Source organism: Aethina tumida, chromosome 1 (genome assembly GCF_024364675.1).
Source record: "Aethina tumida isolate Nest 87 chromosome 1, icAetTumi1.1, whole genome shotgun sequence".
Taxonomy (NCBI): Eukaryota; Metazoa; Arthropoda; class Insecta; order Coleoptera; family Nitidulidae; genus Aethina; species Aethina tumida.
Window position 1 is genome coordinate 64,091,445 of NC_065435.1, and position 20,346 is coordinate 64,111,790.

The 20,346-nt window shown below is 29.8% G+C and overlaps 3 protein-coding genes and 1 non-coding gene across 4 annotated transcripts; 2 read left to right on the plus strand and 2 right to left on the minus strand.

Annotated features, from left to right (window-relative positions):
• Positions 1-1,791: 1,791 nt before the first annotated feature.
• On the minus strand, positions 1,792-3,980 carry LOC109595829 (cytochrome P450 9e2-like). The gene is made up of 5 exons (XM_020011256.2): positions 3,566-3,980; positions 3,021-3,513; positions 2,616-2,958; positions 2,180-2,557; positions 1,792-2,119 (listed from the first exon to the last, which is right to left on the minus strand). The coding sequence occupies exons 1-5, from the start codon at positions 3,754-3,756 to the stop codon at positions 1,941-1,943; spliced, it is 1,584 nt and encodes a 527-aa protein (XP_019866815.2). The 5' UTR covers positions 3,757-3,980; the 3' UTR covers positions 1,792-1,940.
• Positions 3,981-4,053: 73 nt separating this feature from the next.
• On the minus strand, positions 4,054-6,607 carry LOC109595769 (GPI ethanolamine phosphate transferase 2). The gene is made up of 2 exons (XM_049970684.1): positions 5,881-6,607; positions 4,054-5,821 (listed from the first exon to the last, which is right to left on the minus strand). Exons 1-2 carry the CDS (start codon positions 6,479-6,481, stop codon positions 4,122-4,124), a joined length of 2,301 nt encoding a protein of 766 aa, XP_049826641.1. The 5' UTR covers positions 6,482-6,607; the 3' UTR covers positions 4,054-4,121.
• A 1,989-nt stretch (positions 6,608-8,596) lies between these two features.
• LOC109595768 (uncharacterized) lies at positions 8,597-10,956 on the plus strand. The gene is made up of 9 exons (XM_020011190.2): positions 8,597-8,652; positions 8,707-8,829; positions 8,882-8,996; positions 9,051-9,290; positions 9,338-9,570; positions 9,623-9,822; positions 9,885-9,980; positions 10,314-10,387; positions 10,770-10,956. The coding sequence occupies exons 1-9, from the start codon at positions 8,604-8,606 to the stop codon at positions 10,828-10,830; spliced, it is 1,191 nt and encodes a 396-aa protein (XP_019866749.2). The 5' UTR covers positions 8,597-8,603; the 3' UTR covers positions 10,831-10,956.
• Positions 10,957-19,998: 9,042 nt separating this feature from the next.
• Trnaw-cca (transfer RNA tryptophan (anticodon CCA)) lies at positions 19,999-20,070 on the plus strand. Its single transcript has one exon. It is a non-coding gene; the product is annotated as a tRNA-Trp (tRNA).
• Positions 20,071-20,346: the final 276 nt, after the last annotated feature.

Genomic DNA, 20,346 nt, shown 5'->3' on the forward strand with positions numbered 1-20,346 from the left:
AGTCTGTTTAAGATGGAAATTTTTTTAAATCATTTCGATTAAAATGAATAATATACAACATACAAATAATAAAATATTATATGCACTTTATCACAACAATAAAATTCCTAACAAATACGAAATTTCATAAAAAAATATTACTTATTAATAAGACCACATTTCTTATTTTTTAATTATAAAAATGTTAGTTAGGTGTTTGGTCATATACTATGTATATATAGGGTGTCACACATTCATAAAGAATGAGTTAATGAGGGCTATAAGGGCGCTTATAGAAAGCAAAATTTTTTTGAAATTTCAAATAAATAAACAATTTAAAAAAATAATAAAAACGACTTTATTACCCAAAAGTAGCTTAACTCCTTGAATATACGTATATTCAAAAGACTGTTGAATGTCTAAATGAAGTTCAAAAAAAAATTCTTTTTCATGATTTCTCCATCTATCTCAATTTCATATAAATTTTTATTTGAATATACGGGTATATGAGTGTGTGCTGCATATACAAAGTGTACCCATATTAAAAGTGTTTTAATAGCACTTTTTTATTTTCTTTTTGTTGTTAACTTTTGAAGCTTTTTAACCAATGTAGTATACAAAAGTAGTAGCCAATAATAGCTAATAATTGTATCGGTTAATACAACCATGGCAGTTTTTAAGATCCTGAACATCGTGAATGTTGTTTCTAAAGTATTTGGAGTTTCGCCAATAAAATTTCAGAATAACATAAAACCAAAAATTAACATTTTATCTCTTGTCTACATGTTTGTAATGATACTTTGTTATAGTTCTCTACCACTTTTTACAGATGCAATTTTAGACAGAAAGGGCGCCATGAATTCAAATATTATCTTGTATCACCATCATTGCACTGGTTTATTGTTTTACGTAAACTTATTTGCGTCTTTGCACTTTACTTCAAATAAAGACTTTCTACGGTAGATCAGAAAATGATTCAAGCAGGCTTACGCATAAATTTCGAAAATAATAAAAAATTAATTTTGAGTGGAGTAGTTATTCTGGTTATGATATTTTGTATGTTTTTGTCTTTGGATTCTTTATGCAAGGAAGTTCTTTGGTGCATTGGTTAAAATACAGTGCAAGCACCTTTGTCAATCAACCATCATGTCGTCTTCGGTAGGTTTGCTATGTTAAATTTGAGTCGAGAAATTGTGTAGTGAAATGAAGAATGAAAAATCACATCTTTTATCATTTAAAGTGTTTGTGATGTTTCACATAGAACTAACGCAAATTAGTCTAAATTTAAAAAAATGCTTTAGTTTTCAAATATTATTTTCGATTTTTGTTTTATGTTATCTTTAACGATATTACTGCGCTGTTAAAAGTTAATTTCATTCAAATCCAATATTTTTACATCTATAGCAAAATTATCTATAATATGCTTGGTCTTCTGGTAACATTTGCACCATTTTATAAAATTCAGCTACTGGCAAGTATGCGTAACTTTCAGTTTGATGTTTTTAAAATTAGTCACATTTTACGGCCAGGATAGATAATATTCAAAAATCATGTTATTTACTCAAGTTTAATGAAATGCATAAACTTGAGTGGGTAAATAACTTTTTAAGTTGCATATTGACCAGTATTATAACTGAAGCAATTTTAGTTCGCCAATTATTATCTTATTAATTTGGACGTGTCGACACTATTGACAGTAAATATGACTGTTATAAACGAAAGTACTGGAATTACAACTGATTCCTTTAGAGGGGTGGATTTATTATGGGATATATTATAATTTTTTATGGATCTTTTACTAAGCTAACCATTAACGAATAACAATTTATTTTAAATTCGCCAAATCCCAATAAATTCATGGGTACAAAATTTTAATGCAAGTTTAAAACTTGACTTAAATTTGTTTATATAAAATTATAAAAAATATATAAAAATAAAGGATTATGATACTATAATTCATATCACATATTACTATTACTCCTCCTCTTTTTCAGTCCCAACCAAAATCCATCTACAGACCCCAAGCTGACAGCTTTAGCCAATCTGAGAGGAATCGCAGTCTTTTTAATAGGATGGATCTCGAATCTCCATAAAAGATGCACAAGTAATGCTTTGGATTCCAATAACGCAAATCTTGAACCTAAACAAAGAAATAATATAGCGATACATGCAAAACAGTGCAGTCTCTCATCAATATTACCAATGCAATTTCGAGGACCAGCTCCAAAAGGCATATAAGTACCAGGTTCAATTTTCGATTTGTTTTCGTCGTTGAATCGATCAGGATCAAATTTATCCGGATTTGGGAAGTAGTTTGGGTCACGGTGTATTCCAAAAACTGGAACGACAACAACACAATCTTTATCTAGTACCAAAGGTCGTTCATCTTCATTTTTTGGTTCTATCACGTATTTTTTCGCACAAACACGATTTAAGACAAATCCTGGTGGATATTTTCTTAACGTCTCCGAGATTACCTGGTCAACATATTTTAAACTTAAAATCTGTTCATAGGAGATCTTTCCTTCACATTCTAACATGGCATTATCAATTTCTAATTGTAGCTTTTTTTGAATATCTAAAAATGTGGGAATAAAAATTAACAATGACTTATAATTGATCCCTAATTAACTAACCTTGGTTCAAAGCAATTTCATATGATAGAAAGCTCATAACTGTAGAAGCGGTATCAAAACCGGCAAAGAAAAATACGAGTGCTTGAGCAGTGATAATGTCGTCCGTTATCTCTATTTTTCTATTTAGTTTTTTGCCTATTGTAGACTCCTGAACTGTTGCAAAACCAGCGTCGTTAATGTTGTGGGGAATATCATCTTTTAACCTGCCTTTTCTAGCCTCAAGTAAAAGGTGAACCATATCAGGCCTAATTATACCTTTTGTTTCTCTATATGCAATGGTATCCTTCATTGTTCTTGAGAAAAATTCCGTTAATTCTTTGGTGAAAAGGGTGATTTTTAATATCTGAAATGAATATTTAGATGTATACTTTTATTGCATTTACTACCCAAGTGATTTTTACTTACCTCGCATAATTTGGGAAAAAATCCAATAAACATCCCTCTTATAGTGACAGACCATGTAACTATAGTCAGTAATTTTCCCATTCTGAAGAATTCATTTTGCGGATCCGTCAAAGAATCGCAGTTTATACCAAAGGCGCAAGTTGCAATTATGTCGTTGGTGTATTTAGAAAAAAGATTCTTCATTTCCCATTCTTGAATCACTTCATCATTTTTCGCTAAATTAGCAGTGTATTTTTCAGCTATTTCGGACATCAAAACAAACATCGATTTCATTTTGCTGCTTGTAAATGCGGGACTCAGTGTTGATCTTAAGTCTTTCCATTTTTCTCCTTTTAAAGCGAACAGGTTAGACCCAGTGATAGGGTCATTATTGTTGCTAAAAAGGAGAAAATGATCGGGAAAGTACTCAAAGTCTTTGACTGTAATTTTTTTTATAAGCTCCAAATCTCGGACGAATAAGGACGGCTGAAGAAACTGATAACTTCCAAAGTACCTAAAACAAAGTATTTTTCGTTCAGTTATTTGGAGGATTAGTATAAATTTACCGTCTCTGTGGAAATTGATCGTAAGCTTCTTTAACTGATTCTGCGAATGACTTCTCTTCGAGGAACACTTTGAAAAATCTGACCCAAGGTTTAACATAAAACACTTGTTTCTTTCTCCAATATAAGCAGGGAGTAATGAACTTTACATACACAAGAATCGCAACCAAAACAATAATTGATATTGTAAACATAATTTTAATTTGATTTGATCAAAACCAAAATGTTCACTGATTTATCACTTTTGTAGTTTAAATGACTGCAACTGGATTTAAATTAACTGTTTCTTGCCGGCCATCAAGGTCAATGGTATTTAAGTAATACGTGTCATCACCATAGATACTTATTTTTGCATTGAGTATACAATTGGTTATTTGTTTTAATTTTAATAAAAATAAGTAGTGATGTTTTATTAAAAAATACAACAAAGTTTGACCTGCGCAAAACCTGCTAGCTGTAAATGTATATAATAATAATAATAATAATTTTTTTTTTTATAATTTAGCAATTACATTTTGTTTCTTAAAAATTATAGAGAAATATATTATTATAATTTATTTTATGCAATCTTTACATTTAATAATTCATATTTACTGTATACATTTTGGATTATCACATAAATAGTATAAAAACATATTTCCAAAAACACAAAACTGGTCGAAATGGTTTCTATGAACAGTTTGGGTGCAAATACGGACCAAATAAATAAATGATCCTTAAATATAAGTGTGACTACACTAACAATAATATTGATGTATAAACGATTGATGATCAAAATGGACCAAAATATTGGGGCTAACTCCTTATGGGTTTTTAAGAAGAAGATATGACATAAAACCGGTAGTGCGTATGTATGAAATAGAACTTGTAATATGACAAAAAATGGGCTGTAGTCACTTAAGCCAATATAGCCGACAGAAACGTCGACACTAGCTAAACTATTGCTATGCCCCTGAGCAAAATAGAGAGCATTCCCTAAACTGATGAAGCTTAGATAAGACACATACATATTTTTGATTGTTTTGTTAAAAAACGTGCACACTGCAACGCAATATGGTATTAATACTATGTTGTAAGGCTTTAATAATAAACTACAAATCAACAGCCATCCCACAATTAAATCGTCAAAATAAAGAATTATTATTATTAGCACCCAAATAAGTTGACCCAGAGTAACATTGTTTCTCTCGTCATTTTTTAAAATAAAAATTAAAAACAAGGTTAAGAAAGCTATAAGACTGGTAAAAAACCTTTTGGAATGTATATGAATGTAATATGCAACACTCAACAACCCACAAATAAAGAATATTTGCAAATAATAAACATTTTCAATTTTTTGAAGCCAGTCTGAGAAGTCATTTAAATTTGCCCATTTGTCTCCACTCTGATTAATTGTTATTAAAAATCTAAAGCAAGCACCATAAAATAATATATACCCTGCCATATTACCACTAATTTTTCTCATATTCCCATATTTGGAAATGAAAATGATTGTAATAAACTGAAAACAAAAATACCAGTACTGTTGTTCTTCTTCCACATAACTCGACGAGAAGAAGGTCAGAGGGTGAAATACATAGAGAAGAATTAAAGGAATTGAATCCAATTTTATGCTGGATGTTTGCACATTAAAGGCAGTGTTTTTAATAAAGACTGTCAACGCAAATATCATTAAAATAATTGCAAGCACCAGAAGAGCCAAGTTCTGTTCAATAGAAGCGTGAATTAATGACTCACTTATTGACTTTGAACAATTCTCATATAACTCTGCAGCTTTAGAGGCCTCAGTCATGACATGACTTTGGAGGAAATTCTTGTGATGTTTTTGAGCCTCATCAAATACATCCAAACATTCTGGCTTTTTTTTTAACAAAGATTTTGTGTTATACATAAGGCTCAGGAGATATTTGTCTCTGAATAAGTCAACTAACAAGTTAGAACTCAATTTGCCTATGCTTGTGGATGGTATTTCTAAACCTAATAGGACAGCTAAATTTACTGAAATATCAGTCTGTGCGATTTTATCATCACGACAATTTAAACCTAATAAAACAAAAGGAACATTTGTTTCAAAGAAAGAAGATCCTCCATGTCCACCACTGCTTCTCATACCATGATCTGATGTGATAATCATCAAAACATTTTCTTTTCTCAAAGAGAGTTTGGAGTAGATTTTCATAATAATGTCCTCCATTTCAATGAGCTTATCTTTAACTAATGGTGACCATGGGCCCAAAACATGACCAATATGATCTAAGCCTAAAATAAAAATTAAAGAAATTGTTATCTGTTAAAATTAATGTCTTAAAGAAACATACCTAAATAATGTAACACCATAATATCCCAATCAGTTCTATCTAATTCTATCAAAGCATTTTTAGTAACATTGTCATCAACTTCTTTAAAATCCTTAACAAAAAATGAACTAGTACCTTCATGCCTTTGAAAATGTTTAGGAAAAACTTTCAGCCAAGTATTGTCACCATAAAATACAATTCTTTTGTGGTTGTCATGTGCTGAGTGTATAATACTGTCCGGCAATACATCAGTGGTAGCTAAATTCAACACCACATCAATAAATTGTGGTACACTGCCACTAGTAAGAGCTTTGATCCTTGGCAAGGTGACAGTGGGGCTCTGGACTGTAACCTGGCTGATGCATCCTTGATGTAGTATGTTTTCCCATAGTTTCGGCATATATTGGGAGTTGACAAAGTCTAATCTCAATGCGTCAATTACCACAAGGACAGTCTTTGTAAATTCCGTCTTGTATATTTCGTGGCTGTTGAGATCAACTTCTTGAATTTGCAGCGGCAAGGATTCACGTTTTCCTTTCTCATATTTGGGTACCGGGAAAAATCCGTAAAAAAATATTAAAACGGATATAATTGACAACAAATAATATCGAAACATCGTCATCTAATATCTGTCTATATCTAGTGCACATTTATTTACTTTTCTATTTGTTATCAATATGGTAAATTTGATAGTTGCATTATAACAATTTATCTTATTTATCTAATCTAACCTAAATAAAAGTGTAAGATTATTTACATTTTGATTTGAAAACAATTTTAAAACATAATATAGGTCTCTGTAATTCTATGCTTACACAGAGTACAAATAGATGGTTTGCATGCCCATTTTATAATAGTGAATATATTAATAATAACAATAGACTTGTATATTTGGTTAAAAGGTTAATTAAAATACTGATTTCTAAGGACTTATTTAAAGTGAAAGTTATTTCAACAGTTTGCTATAATTAGTTCAAATGTTTTTCTTTTTTGCTGTGAGTATACACGTTGTCAAAAGATATTCATCCGATGTTGCCAGTTCGTTAAATAATGTTTAATTCTCGTACGTAAAATTGTTTTGTTAAATTGTTAAATGAAGTTAAAGTTTAAACTCAAATGAAAATTAAATTGTCGGGAGTAATGTCGCATGTAGTGTAACGATTAATTTTGCGTAACATTTAAGTAAGATGTCAACCCAAATATGTTAGTCATTGGCGGTTACTCAAATGAGGCAGTGAGACAGTGTCTCACCTTTGAAAATATTAATATTCAAAAATTACATTTTTAATGTTTTTATTCTTTAAAATAAAATAAACCTTAATATTTAAACAAAGGTAGAAGAATAATATGTTGTAAAACCGACAATTAACTAAGCAATAACTGTTTTATATTACACACATTTTCAAATGTGTCTTTTTGTGTAAATTAATTTTATAAATAAACCTTAAATGTCTTAATTTGGTTCCAACATTCTAAGACGCGCTTTAAGGTTGGACTATTGCTTAAATGATAGGGGAGTTGATGCGTGCCTTTAACCAGTGATATAACTTCAAATACCGACACAAACGAAGTTCCTAAACATTGTTTTTAATATTGTATCTCTTTTTTATTACAGTGTCAATCAGTAATACCACGAAAGTAATTATTAACATAAGAAATGCCGTTGACGTGGTGAATTTTTTATTATATAAATATGTATTTCCAATGACAATAACAAAATGTTTGATGTTAAAGAATTAAGCTGTCCAGTTTCTAATTTGAATACTTTAACAAATACGGGGCAAGAAAACATGGATTTTAATACAACTTGGTATAAAAAATTTGATTGATTAACGGAAAGTACATTAATGAATAAATTATTTTGCTGGACATGTCTTTTATTTTCAAAGAATAAAATAAAATATTATTTTTGTTTTTTTTTTTTTAATGTTTTCTATATAATGTATTGATATTTGTTGCAAATTCCATTTGATTGTATTCAGTGTTTAAAAATAATTTAAATGTTTTACATCTTTGGAAAATCCCTTTCTTTGTTATTTGGAAAAATCCCCGAGACACCCCCACATTTTTAAGTAACTTGAAGTCTTTCGGTGGGCCCCATCTTTTATTTTTTGGTATGTAACTCCTCATTGGAAAGGTGACAGAAGTATTGATCATGTTTAATATTTTCCAAAAGGTTGGGGGTTGCATAAAATTAAATTACAATTTTAAACTTAATTATCAATTTTTTTAATGCAACAATTGTAAAAAATGTGCGCCATTAATTTGTTTCGTCCCTTACTTTCGGTCACGTTTTCTATGAGGGACCACGTGCTATATGGCTGTATTTGAAAAAAAAGTTGAGGGTGGTTATCGTCCTCCTTGAAAGGCTACATTTCGCTTATTATTTGAACATTTAAACGCGACGTGTTTTGGAAACTTTTCAAAAAATTATTCAGCTTTCTGCCAGCAAATTTATTTCAGTTAAAGTCTTCACTCTGTATATTACTTACCCAAGTAAATGCATATTTGAAATAAATTTTAATAAGGAAACAAATATGTTAACACTATATTCCAAAAACCTGATGTAATTTTTAAATATTAAATAAATAAATGGTTTCGGTATATGTATACTGTACATATTTCCCTTTAATTTAAAAATATTTAATTTACTTTAACTGACAGTTTCAATCATAACTGACACTGGAGTATATTAAAAAATAACTATTGTATACATTTATTATATTCAAAAATATTTTATACATATGGATGACACAGACACTCTATCATCTGTGGGGAACCCATTCGAGGATTGTAAGTTAAATATGTTGAGATTAGATTGGTAACAACTTATGTTTTCAATTATAGTTTATTCGAATGAAGAATGTATTAAATATGTTAAAGATGCAGAAAATGCATGCATGTATTTGAAAGTGGAGAATGAATTCTATGTTCAATATATAGCAAAAATGGATCCTTCCAGCCTACCTAGTATTAAATATATTTTTGGTTTGGTTTTTTGGAGACATTATTTCTGTTTTAGTTGTACAACATTATTTACAGAACGTATTTGTGAAACAATCTAGCGAAGAACAACACAGTTCGAGAAATTCTTTAGTAGATAAACGAGTTTCATCTGTAATAAAAACACAAAAAAAGTAACGAGTATAGTATTATTGATTAATAATTGAAGCATCGGATTTTTTGTGCAGAGTCCTTGGATCGTTTGTAAAAAATGAAATGCTGATGATGTTAATGGAAGAATCTCAGTCGGTTTTCGAAAAATTTCGGAAAGAAACTGTACAAGCTTTAGAAAAATTTAAGGCTCGCGACGAAGAGGCAGAGATAACATACGGGGAACTGAAGGAAGCCTGGGATATATTCGAATATTCTGTGATACAACAAGGTTATGATCAATTATCTCAGAGAATACCGGCAGAAAAATTTATCAGGTACTCTTTATATAGCAACAAATCATATAAATTTTGTGATTACTTAGGTTTATGGATGAAATACAAAGAATATCAGCAGGCATCAAGCAGAAATTATTATTGTACACCAACAGTGAAAGAGTGGCTCATTCAAAACTCCAAATAGTTTACGCACAGAAAATACTTTTGTCGGAAAATATACATGCTGTGGATTTTGATAAGTTAAGCATTGAAAACAAAAATTTGAGTAAAAGAATAGATGAAATGTTTAAGCACACAATGGAACTGAAAAAACTAAATGGTGAGATTTCATTAGTCAACTCTTCATTACAAAACGATTTATAATTGCTAAGGTTGGGCGAGTGTAGTGATAACGGTATACAAAAATGATTTACAAATACAAGGAAAGGATTGCGTTGCTATCATGGATGTGATTACTCAGATTGAATCACGACTTAAAAATTTGGAAGAAGAATCTAATGAGCTTCTGGAAGAAATTAATAAGGCCAAGGGTGATTATGATGTTTTCAAAAAATTAAAAACTGACTACGCGGTATGTATTTAAATATAGAAAAAAATCAATGTCCAATGAACAGCTCTTGTTGTTGTTTTTAGGTGCCTGATACGATGGAATACGTTGTAATAAAAGCGGAATTATATGATGCAAAGAAAAAATTAAAAATAATGGAACGAAGAAATGAAATTTTAGATGTAAGTAAAAACTATTAGCGATGATAAGTATGATATTCAGTATGCTCGAAGTGATAAGGTTACATCACGATTACATGTCTTTAGCTGACATAACGAGCAAATGATTAATATAAAATTATTAGGAGGACTGGGGTTAACTCAATTAAGCTAAAAAATAGGTTTCAGTTGGAAAGCTTTTAAAAAACTTAAATTGTCTAAATTCTGTAAATGACCAGTTCATTGAAGTTTAACGATAGGTGCAAATCAAAATTTAGCTACAACTTAGCGCAAAAGGATTCCCAAAAGGGCAAACTTTAAACTGAATATCTAATTATAAAAAATTTTTAATTACAGATCACTGTTAGTGCTTGTTTACGAGAGATGAAGCATATAAGAGGAGTTAATTATGTTAATCCCGAATGGTTTATGTAAGAATGCATAAACAATGTGACCCACCAAAACGTACCACAAGAGATTATAGGCCAGGAAAGAACTTTTTGACAAAATCTAAAATCACGTCAATGTTGTTTGTCAGGGGGATAACTTTTGACACAAAAAGCACAACAAAACCTCGTTAGGGTGCCATCTTCTAAATTTTTTCAAATGAGAATACATTCCCGTTTGAAAAAAAATTAGGGCTTACAGCCTCACTTTGGAAATTGAAAATGTTGCTACTCTTTTTGTGTTAAAAGTTGACCTCTAGACATATAAGCTTGGATTTTGTCGTTCTTTTCCAGGCTATAATGCCTCGCGGTACGTTTCTCGTGGACTGCGTTGTATATTTTAGCAATATCTATTTGTGATTTTCAGTTGCAAGAAAAAATTAGAGAGAAGATCAGACTTATCGGTAATTCTAAGTTGCGTTTTGTAACTATTAAGATACATAAACCTATTTGTAAGTAAGTATATTCTATATTTATAAAAATTATATTTTATAGTAGTGATTTAATTTTGCATTTCTCTGCCTTGGTTAATGAAAATATATGTATATATCGAATTTTCTAATAGTTTTATTCGCGGGATAATCTCAGTATTATCCTTATGCTTGTAGAGATCAGCCGTAAATAAATCGTTGAAGTGAAATATCGTTTCTTTTCTTAATTTCTTTCTTTTATCGTGAGAATTTAGCATCAAATATGGTGGTGAACATAATTGTGAGGTATTTAAACCCATTTTGTATAAAAGAGCTGTCTAAAGCTGAAGATTGATTATTGCTTATTTGTGGAGAATTTTTTCTTTGAAGCTTGTCCCACACATGGTCCCCCTGATTTAAGTCTGGTGATTGCGCAGTCCATGATAAAATCTGAATTTCTTCGTTGACATCCAACTTGGGGCGTTGGGTGAACATCGTTGTACATAAGTTCTCACCTATAGCACCAACAAATGGAAAAACAATTGGTTAAATATTGCTATGATTTTAAAAACCTATTTGGAAAAACGAGATAAGTTTTACTGCTAATAATGATGCCATCTTAAACCATTACTGTGCTACATCTATATATAAAAACATCCTGGACGTATCTAAGACGTTCTAAAGTTCCATATTCTTTCCAAACTCTCGTTTGACAAGAATTTTAATGAAAACCACGTCGCGATTTGTCGGCGAATAAAATTGGCGCCTAATCATATTCAATATTCAGTTTTGAGAATCTTCATACCATTCCAATTTTGCTCCGCGTAGTAGTAAGAGGGGGGACATTTTATTGATTGTCTAGAATGTAGATTGGCTTCATGTAATCTCTTTCTAATAACAAATAAATATAAAAGATTATCTTCAATGTCAAATATTGATCCCGAATTGCTGTAGTGTGCTGCGATGTCTGCGACCTGGATGCTTTTCAGCCGGTCCATCAGTTTCTCAAAAGCGCCTCCACAATCGACTAATGACAATAAACCCCCAGCTACCCCAATAGCCCTTAAATCACCCTTCATTTTTTCCGAACTTGACACACAATAAATTGTATACAATAGATAGTCTGGTAGAATAAAATAAAGCATGTTGCATATACATATTTATATCACAAGACAGAGTTCATGATACTTATGGCTATATCCAGGTACAGCACTTAACAACTTCACGGTGAAAATAATAAGAACATTATTAAAGTAAATTTAATAATAATCGAGATTATTATAAAATATCCTTAGATTTGTATTTACATATTCACACTTCATTAAATTTACTGAACTTTTTATGATTTTTAATGTAAACAATTATTAAATTGTGTGCATTTTATAATACTCACAAGAACCTATTTAAAACTTTTTATTAACTAGAATTATTTACCAGCATGATATTAAAGAAATCTAGATAGATGCCGTCAGCAGAAGATTCCTATACCTATTTACCTTTTCACTCTTCTGCAGGCATTAACTCTTGTCTTCCTACTCATAGATGGCACTACCACTCTGGAATTCACAAATATTTTCACATGTACAAAGTAGTTAAAAATTACGGCAAATAATTTCCGAAATAGATGTTTCAATATTAGCAAAGTTATGATAAATTTTAATCTTTATGAGCATTTAAGGATGTATTTTAATTATAACTCGATAAATTGGATTACTAATATTTTTAAAGAGTAATTTGTTTGAAAATTGCTATTGTTAAGTATTTGAGATACCAATGATGGAATTAAACAAGGTGAATAATATGCAGACAAAGAATAGAACATGAATTTGAACATTTACTTTGAAAATACTTATATTTTGACATCAGGTATTTCATTGTGTCTAAATAATTTTAATTTTATAATATAATAAATAATTTTCTAGTATATTTACTTAGATATAAGATGGAACCTTACATTATAATATTATCAATTTTTAATATGTATAATACATTTTATTTTTATTAGTAATATTATCATTCAATATTTAATGATAATTAAATAATAATTTTCTTTAATTATCTTTCTTTCATATATAGTGCTATTGTTAAAAATATTTGTGAATTAACCTGGGTTCTAGAAATGGAGTAAAATTCGAAGACTTATTATTATGTGTACTCCTGAAATATTACACTTCTTAAATATCGATATATTATATATTAAAAATAATATAATATAACTTTTTATACTAGTTAACAATATTGTAACTATATGCTAATAACAGGGTATAATTTACATTTTTTGCATTTAATATAATATAATAAATTAATTTTGGTCATAAGAAGTCAACAATTTTGGTTATTTCTAGTTATATACAGTATGAATGATGATTATTAATTTTTTATATAATGTATATATATAAAAACATAACATTAAATTCAATCTTACTGTGTAAAAACTATATCAAAAATCTGGGTAAAATACTTAATGATTTATAATAGACGTTTTGATGCATTTTTGATATGGTTTATTGTTTAAAATGATTATATTTTGATCAATAAATAAATTTTATGAAATATTCTTGTTAAAATATATTGTTTTATTTAGTGACATACTAAAAATATATCTAAGATTATGCACAAATGTACTTAAAAAGTGTACATAATTAAATATATATAACTCATACCTATAAATCGTGGTGTGAAAAGTTGTAACGCTGAGTAGCTGCGAGGTTTCTTATATATATCATATTATTTATGCGGATCGCGGGCGTTTTGGGGTAAAAGTGTGTAAAAAGTGCGCAGCTTGGATTTACGACGTGCCGTTAAGAGCACCCGGTGCACCGCAAAGATAGGCCAACAATGCGGGATGGTGCTCCCGAATGCCATCATCTCTAACCGAACACACTATTTTCGCGATATTGGCAAATTTTTCTCTTATTGCCCTCGCTGCGACATCTGTAACTTATGGCCCACTGTTTTATCCAATAAGCGAAACGCGAACCCGAAACGGTTATGCCGCAAAATAAGAGCAATCCAATAAAAACCCGAAGTCTGAATATCTATCTCATAATCGCGGACTTCTCCATTCCCCAACCATTTACAGTCGGGATTTATTGTAGATGCTGTCGGACAAGCTCTTTTTTTCATTTGTAAATACAGTGCCGGTTACATAGTTCTTACAACACTGCTGACTGCTCTGCGTCTAACTTTAATTGCACATATTTTTCATGTATTCGTAAAATTTTATTTTATTTTCGTTTTTTTATATTTAGTAACGTGAATTCTGTAGAAGAATTAAATAAATATCCTATTCTTCTTATAAATTTATTTTTTTAATCAAGTGGTCACACTACCTTATTTTTCAACAATATTGAAATATTATACTAATAACACTGTACTTGTTATAATTCAAATACATAATACATACATATATGGTAATATATATTAATAATATTCAAATTTTATTTGATTCCAATATTATGAATATGCATATTTATTATGAAATTTGGAATATTCTCATTTCAGGGGGTGCTTAATCCAGTGGTATAATTAGATTTGCTATAAAAAATTGCTAGTGTGATTTCTACGATTTTATTGTTTAAGAAATTACTCAGTAGGTTTTGGTTTTAGGTCAACGTAACATTTAGTCCAAAAGTACACATTTTTATGCTTTACAAAAAAAATGTTTGTTGAAATCGGACGATAAATACAAATTATATGAGTGTGCCCCGTTTTCAAAGGGACCACGGTGTATAAGAAAATGGCGCATTTTAACAGAAAAATATATAATTAGTTACTTAACTATGCGGTCATCTGTTCTAGTAACAGATAAATAACATTGTTATGTCTAAAATAACCTTTATTAATTATGACTTTAATTTTTTTGTTCGGCAAATATGTTGATATGATATGCGACGAGTTCCATAAAAATAGATTTTCTAGAAATATTTAAAAGGTATTGTATATCCAATATCACAAAATGGAAATATTCAAGATTATACAATAGAATTTAAGAACTCGGTTGAGATTTTTGAGGAATACGATATAATAATTATTATTTTTAATTTTATATATCACTCTTGTTTAGATGTAGCTGTTCTTGACAACCTAGTTAAGGTTTAAACAATGTGAAACAGCCAAATAAAATAATTATTTTAATTAAATTTATAAATATTTCCGAAATATCAATTTTATGATATGAAATGACATCCTGCAACGAAGAAGTCTCATTAAACCATTTTCTAGTGGTAGCTGCAATATTAAACTATTAAGGGAAATATAAGTTTGTGATACATCATTTATATCTAATATATTAACTGTACATGGAAACGCGTTTTTAAATACAATAAATCTTCTAAATTTTATTTTCATTTTACTAGCTGTTTTCGAGATAAAGAAATAAAATTATAATTATTGTTTCTAAATTTATTGCAAAGATTAGCGTTAAAAATAAAATAAAATTATAATTATTTTTTCCAAGTTTTGCACAATTAACATTAAAATACAATAAAATCATAATCAAAATTATTCACCTTCCAATGCAATAACTAATGATACCAAATTTTATTTTATTTTTAACGTTAATTTTGCAATAAATTAGAAAACAATAACATATATGAATAGAGAATGATGGGACATTTTACATGATGTATCACACTCCTACTTCTCAATTAAATATATGGGGGGTTGCAGCTACCATTAAAAGAATATTGCGTTGAAAAAAATCGACCATTTTTACAGCCCTTTAAGGCTTATTAATATTTATCATTTATTTTAAAATTTAAAACTTTTAAACGTCGAAAATATATAACGGGAAATTAATCTAATTATGAGGGAAACCCCATCATTTTTATTTATATAAATCCAGTAAATTTCATTTTCATTCTATTAACCACTTTGAAAATAGACAAAATGTTGTGGGTCCCATGTATAAAAATGTTTTTCGCACATTTTTAAAAGGCTGATATTATCCGTGTGTTGTTTGTCATTAAAAAAGAAACTTTAGATCAAGGAAAATTAAAAATTCGTTATAAAAATTGCGAGATGCATCATCTGTAACTCTTGTAATCAGTTAAGCTTCCATAAAGACGCTAATAGTGATTCTGACTTAATGATATAATTTAAAGTTCATGTTTGTCAGTAATACCTACACAAGCTGGGTGGTCCGCGGCAAGTTGTTCCAGCAACGCATCACACCCATGAACACGGAGCGAACGTATTGGAACGATCGCAAATCCAATGGTCGGCTGCAAGTGACACCGCCGGTACCGAACAAGAGTAAAAAACGCGCATAATTACTTATATTTCCACAGGACCGTGCAAACTTTTTAATTATATGCTCATCAATCCGGACAAATAGTCCGTGCAATTTCATGTGCGAAAATTGCCGGTGATTGCTACGAGCCATTGGAGTTATTCTGACGAAGGATGCCAATTAAATGTAAATAATGCAGTTTTTCTGCGGCAAATTAATTCATAACTTGCAGTTTCGTGGAAAAACATGCCCAGAGCGGATTCAAAACGATCTTGTTTTATATCAGTGACAAAGATATAATAACATCCGTCATTTTAAACGCCAATTAAGAAATACGTCGTTTGATTTTTCTCTTTTGATCAACACAGATGTCAATTATTGAACATTTCATTGAGGTATCATGCTTGATTCTGTTCAAGGCAAAATTGGATAATTATTGGGTACCTGTAATTTACCTTTATGGTTCATGAGTTATTTGAATAAATTTTATATTATATTTTAACATTTTTGTGTTAATCCGGTGGCTGTTACTCAGATGAGACAGGTGAGACAGTGGCTGTGAAAATGATTTTAATGACATAACGTTAATATTAATAAATATATTTTTTATGTTTTTATTCTTCAAAATAGAATAAACATAATATTTAAACAAAGTTAGAAGGATAATATGTTGTATCCGACAATTAAACAAGTAATAATAATAAGAATTAAACCATCGAATTCTTAATTTGATTACTTTAATAAATATAGCACAAAAACTGTTTAATTTAATTTTCTAAGGATAGTAAAAATATTTTGTATTAAAGGGATTTTTGGGTTTTGAAAAATCTTGCGAACTAAATTTACATGACAAATGCACTGAGCATTCGAATTGTATATTGTTAATTATGCGTAAATAAAAACAAAATATATTTTTTTATTCTTACATTATATTGAAAATAATGTTTGAGCTCAAGTGCTATAATTCGAACCGTTGACTTCAAAAATCAGCTTAAATCAATAGAAGTGGCACTTCGCACTTGTAGTACTTTTGATAAAGTTGCACAATTTTGGTTTTGGTTTAAAAGTGGCAATGCTTTGAAGATGAACAACGTCAAGGTCGTCCTGAAATCTGGCTAATCAAAAAAATAAGCAACATTTTGTGTAAAATTTTCCTGCAATATGTTTGGAAATTGGCCAGACATCAAACTCCGATGTATCAAATATTAAAGAGGGGCTTCAAACAATGAATTTCTTTAAAAAGACAAATAAATTAAGTGAGGATAAAAAAATTCATTTGATAATTGCTAATTCTCTTATTAGCTTATTTTTTATCGCGTTCTTATATGGGACGAAAAATGAGTTGATTACGAAATATTATGTTACCAGTATGGTGTACTAGGATTAATGCAATTGCTAACTTCTCATCAACTGACTAATTTTATAAATAACTAACTTCTTTAGAAAATAGAAAAGGCGATTTGTTTCTTTATGGTAACGTAAGACGACGTGTCATATTAGGAACTCGTCTACTACATATTGATTCATGTGACCGTTATTAAATTTTGTCCTTCCCCAATTTTAGACCAGATCCACCACGTGAATGTTATTTGTTTTAATTATCCTTTAATTTGTATACATAATAAACGGTTTACATGTGAGGAGGCCAAAATTAGGGTTCATAGTTTTAGTTCCAAGAATTCCAATTCAATTGAAGTTAAGTCGTTGATGAAAAGTTATTTTACAGTTAAACAAAAAAAAAACGGTTATTTTTTCAGGTACTTAATTAAAAAGGTACGAAGTAAATAAATTAACATATTCCAAATATTATACACAGGTTGGAGACTTTAACTGGAATAAATTTGCTACCAGGAAGCTGAATAATTTTTAGAAAAAGATACATCAACGTTTGAATAAGTTTACCTACTTCTTTTACGCAAAATTTAAAATTTTGTCCTTCAAGGAGAGCGGGAATCACCATAAACTTTTTTTTCAAATGCAACTCTATGGTGTGTGACCTCTCATTGAAGAGGTGACAAAAAAACGAATTCAACATTTAATATTTTTAAAGAGGTAGAGGACTGCATAACAATAAAACGTGATTGTTGACTTTAATAACTTTTTAATATAATAATTGATCAAAATGTGCGCCGTATCATAATTTGCGATAAGTATCATCCCTTACATTAAGTAATATCTCCGATTTTATGGCCCTAATTTCTGTGTTATTTAATGTAAACCCTGCTTTTGAGATGTCCACACAAAAAAAATCCAACGGTGTAAGATTTGGAGATCGTGCTGTCCATTCGATGCTACCTCGTCGTCCTATTCATCTACCGGGGGAAATTCTGTCCGAGAAAAGCATCTATTCCAGAGGTAATATGTTTTGATCGATATGATTCATTAACGATCTGGATCATCTTCAAGTAACTCCAAAATTGTATTCTCATGTTTAATTTCTTTAAACCATTTTGTGGTTAAGATTTTTATCCCGGACTAGTTCACGGACTGAAGAGACTGGATTTTCTACCACATTCCAGTTAAAGTCTTCACCCTGTATATTTTAATTCATAATAATTGAGTGAATTAAATAAAATATCGTTAGTTGGAACAAATATTACATTGGTAAAATCAAGAGATTTAAATGGAGGAGAGGACAACTGAACTACATTTTTTATTAAATATTCTACGGTACAGTGTCCTTCCCATCGCAATTTTTAAAGATGTAACATGCACGAGAAAGACAGTTTGCCCCGTAGTAGGAGATAATGCGCTCTGCTACTGCGCGAGCTATATGCGACAAAACCCAATAACCCCCTCCAATCAGTCCGGCCGGCCCACATATATATGTCTTTGTTTTTCACTAAAGGACATTGATGTTCTGTTTCAATCCGCGAGTAGGAGGTTCTTGCGCTTTTCATGCGGTATAACTAGGGACCGCTTAGACATCAAAGACACAAATGTTTGAAAAATGGTTTAAATATGTACAAAAAGTGGTCAAAACCTGTCATATTAAATGATAAAAACATAGTAATTTTTAATTATTAAATGACTGAATAACAACAAAAATTTAATATTTTTGTGCTCTTGTAAACTTCAAGCAGCATATGTTAAACTGTTTCAATTGCTTGAAAGTAAAATTCACTCTCTACGTCCATTGAGGAAAGCGTGTAGTATTTAAATTTGGGCGTCATGTTATTGTGTTTCGCAAAAGTTTACCTGTTAATAAAACTATCAAATTGAGACAAAGATTATTGCGTAAATTAGTATCAAATAGTTTACTAATTTTCTGAGAAATTACTGTTGACAATGAGAATTGATTTGGTGTATTTCATTAATTAAAATAATAGATTAAGACAAACATTAAGATTCAAGCAATTCAATAGCCATGTGAGAAAATAAGTGCTGATCACATCTTTTATTATTCTAGAATCAATAAATGCTTTCTTGGAGTATCAGACTACCTTAACTTCTTCTTCTTATCTAACTCATATATATTCATACATACATCTTTGACTAAGTTACTGTAGTTGGAATGGTGAAATTTACAAAATGTAAAATGCAGGAGAGATTTGTATATTTTCAAGTTTAAGCTATTCCCTGTTACCAAATTTGTTTCAGGGTAACAAAGAAAACTTTAGTTAAATGTTTTTCTTCTATCCGAGGACAGAATATGTTACTACATTCTCTTAAAAAATGAGCAAAATGCTTTGCACATTTAGAGTCATAGTAATGACCAGTTTAAAGTTAATTTAATACATAAAGATGTAAAATTTGCGTTAATGTAGGTATAATAGCAATTTGAGAAAACCTTGGTTCGGCCTAATGTAACGAAAATATGAATCATTATTAGATTTTGTCAAAGTATACAATAACCGTAGAAAAAATGATGCAAATGCAAATAAACCTATGTCTAATTATAGCATTTCTTTCTAAATTAGTAATAATTATTTCGTCAAAGGTATTGATACCAAGACTCCGTGGCGCAACGGTAGCGCGTCTGACTCCAGATCAGAAGGTTGCGTGTTCAAATCACGTCGGGGTCACAACTTTTTATTCAATTTTTCCTTCGTTATTAATGAATTATTTAAATTTAATGTTTTTATAAAAATATAGATAAGAAGAAAATTTCAGATATAGTTTGCAATATAAATTTAGAATGATTTATTCCAAATTGGAATAGATAATAGGTATCACTTTTTGTTTTATGTGAACACCACAATATGTCATGATGTCGGAAATAACTTTCCAAACAGTCAATCTATGCCAACTGGAAATAAATGCACCTCTAATTTGTTATAAATCACTTGTTTAAAGTTATA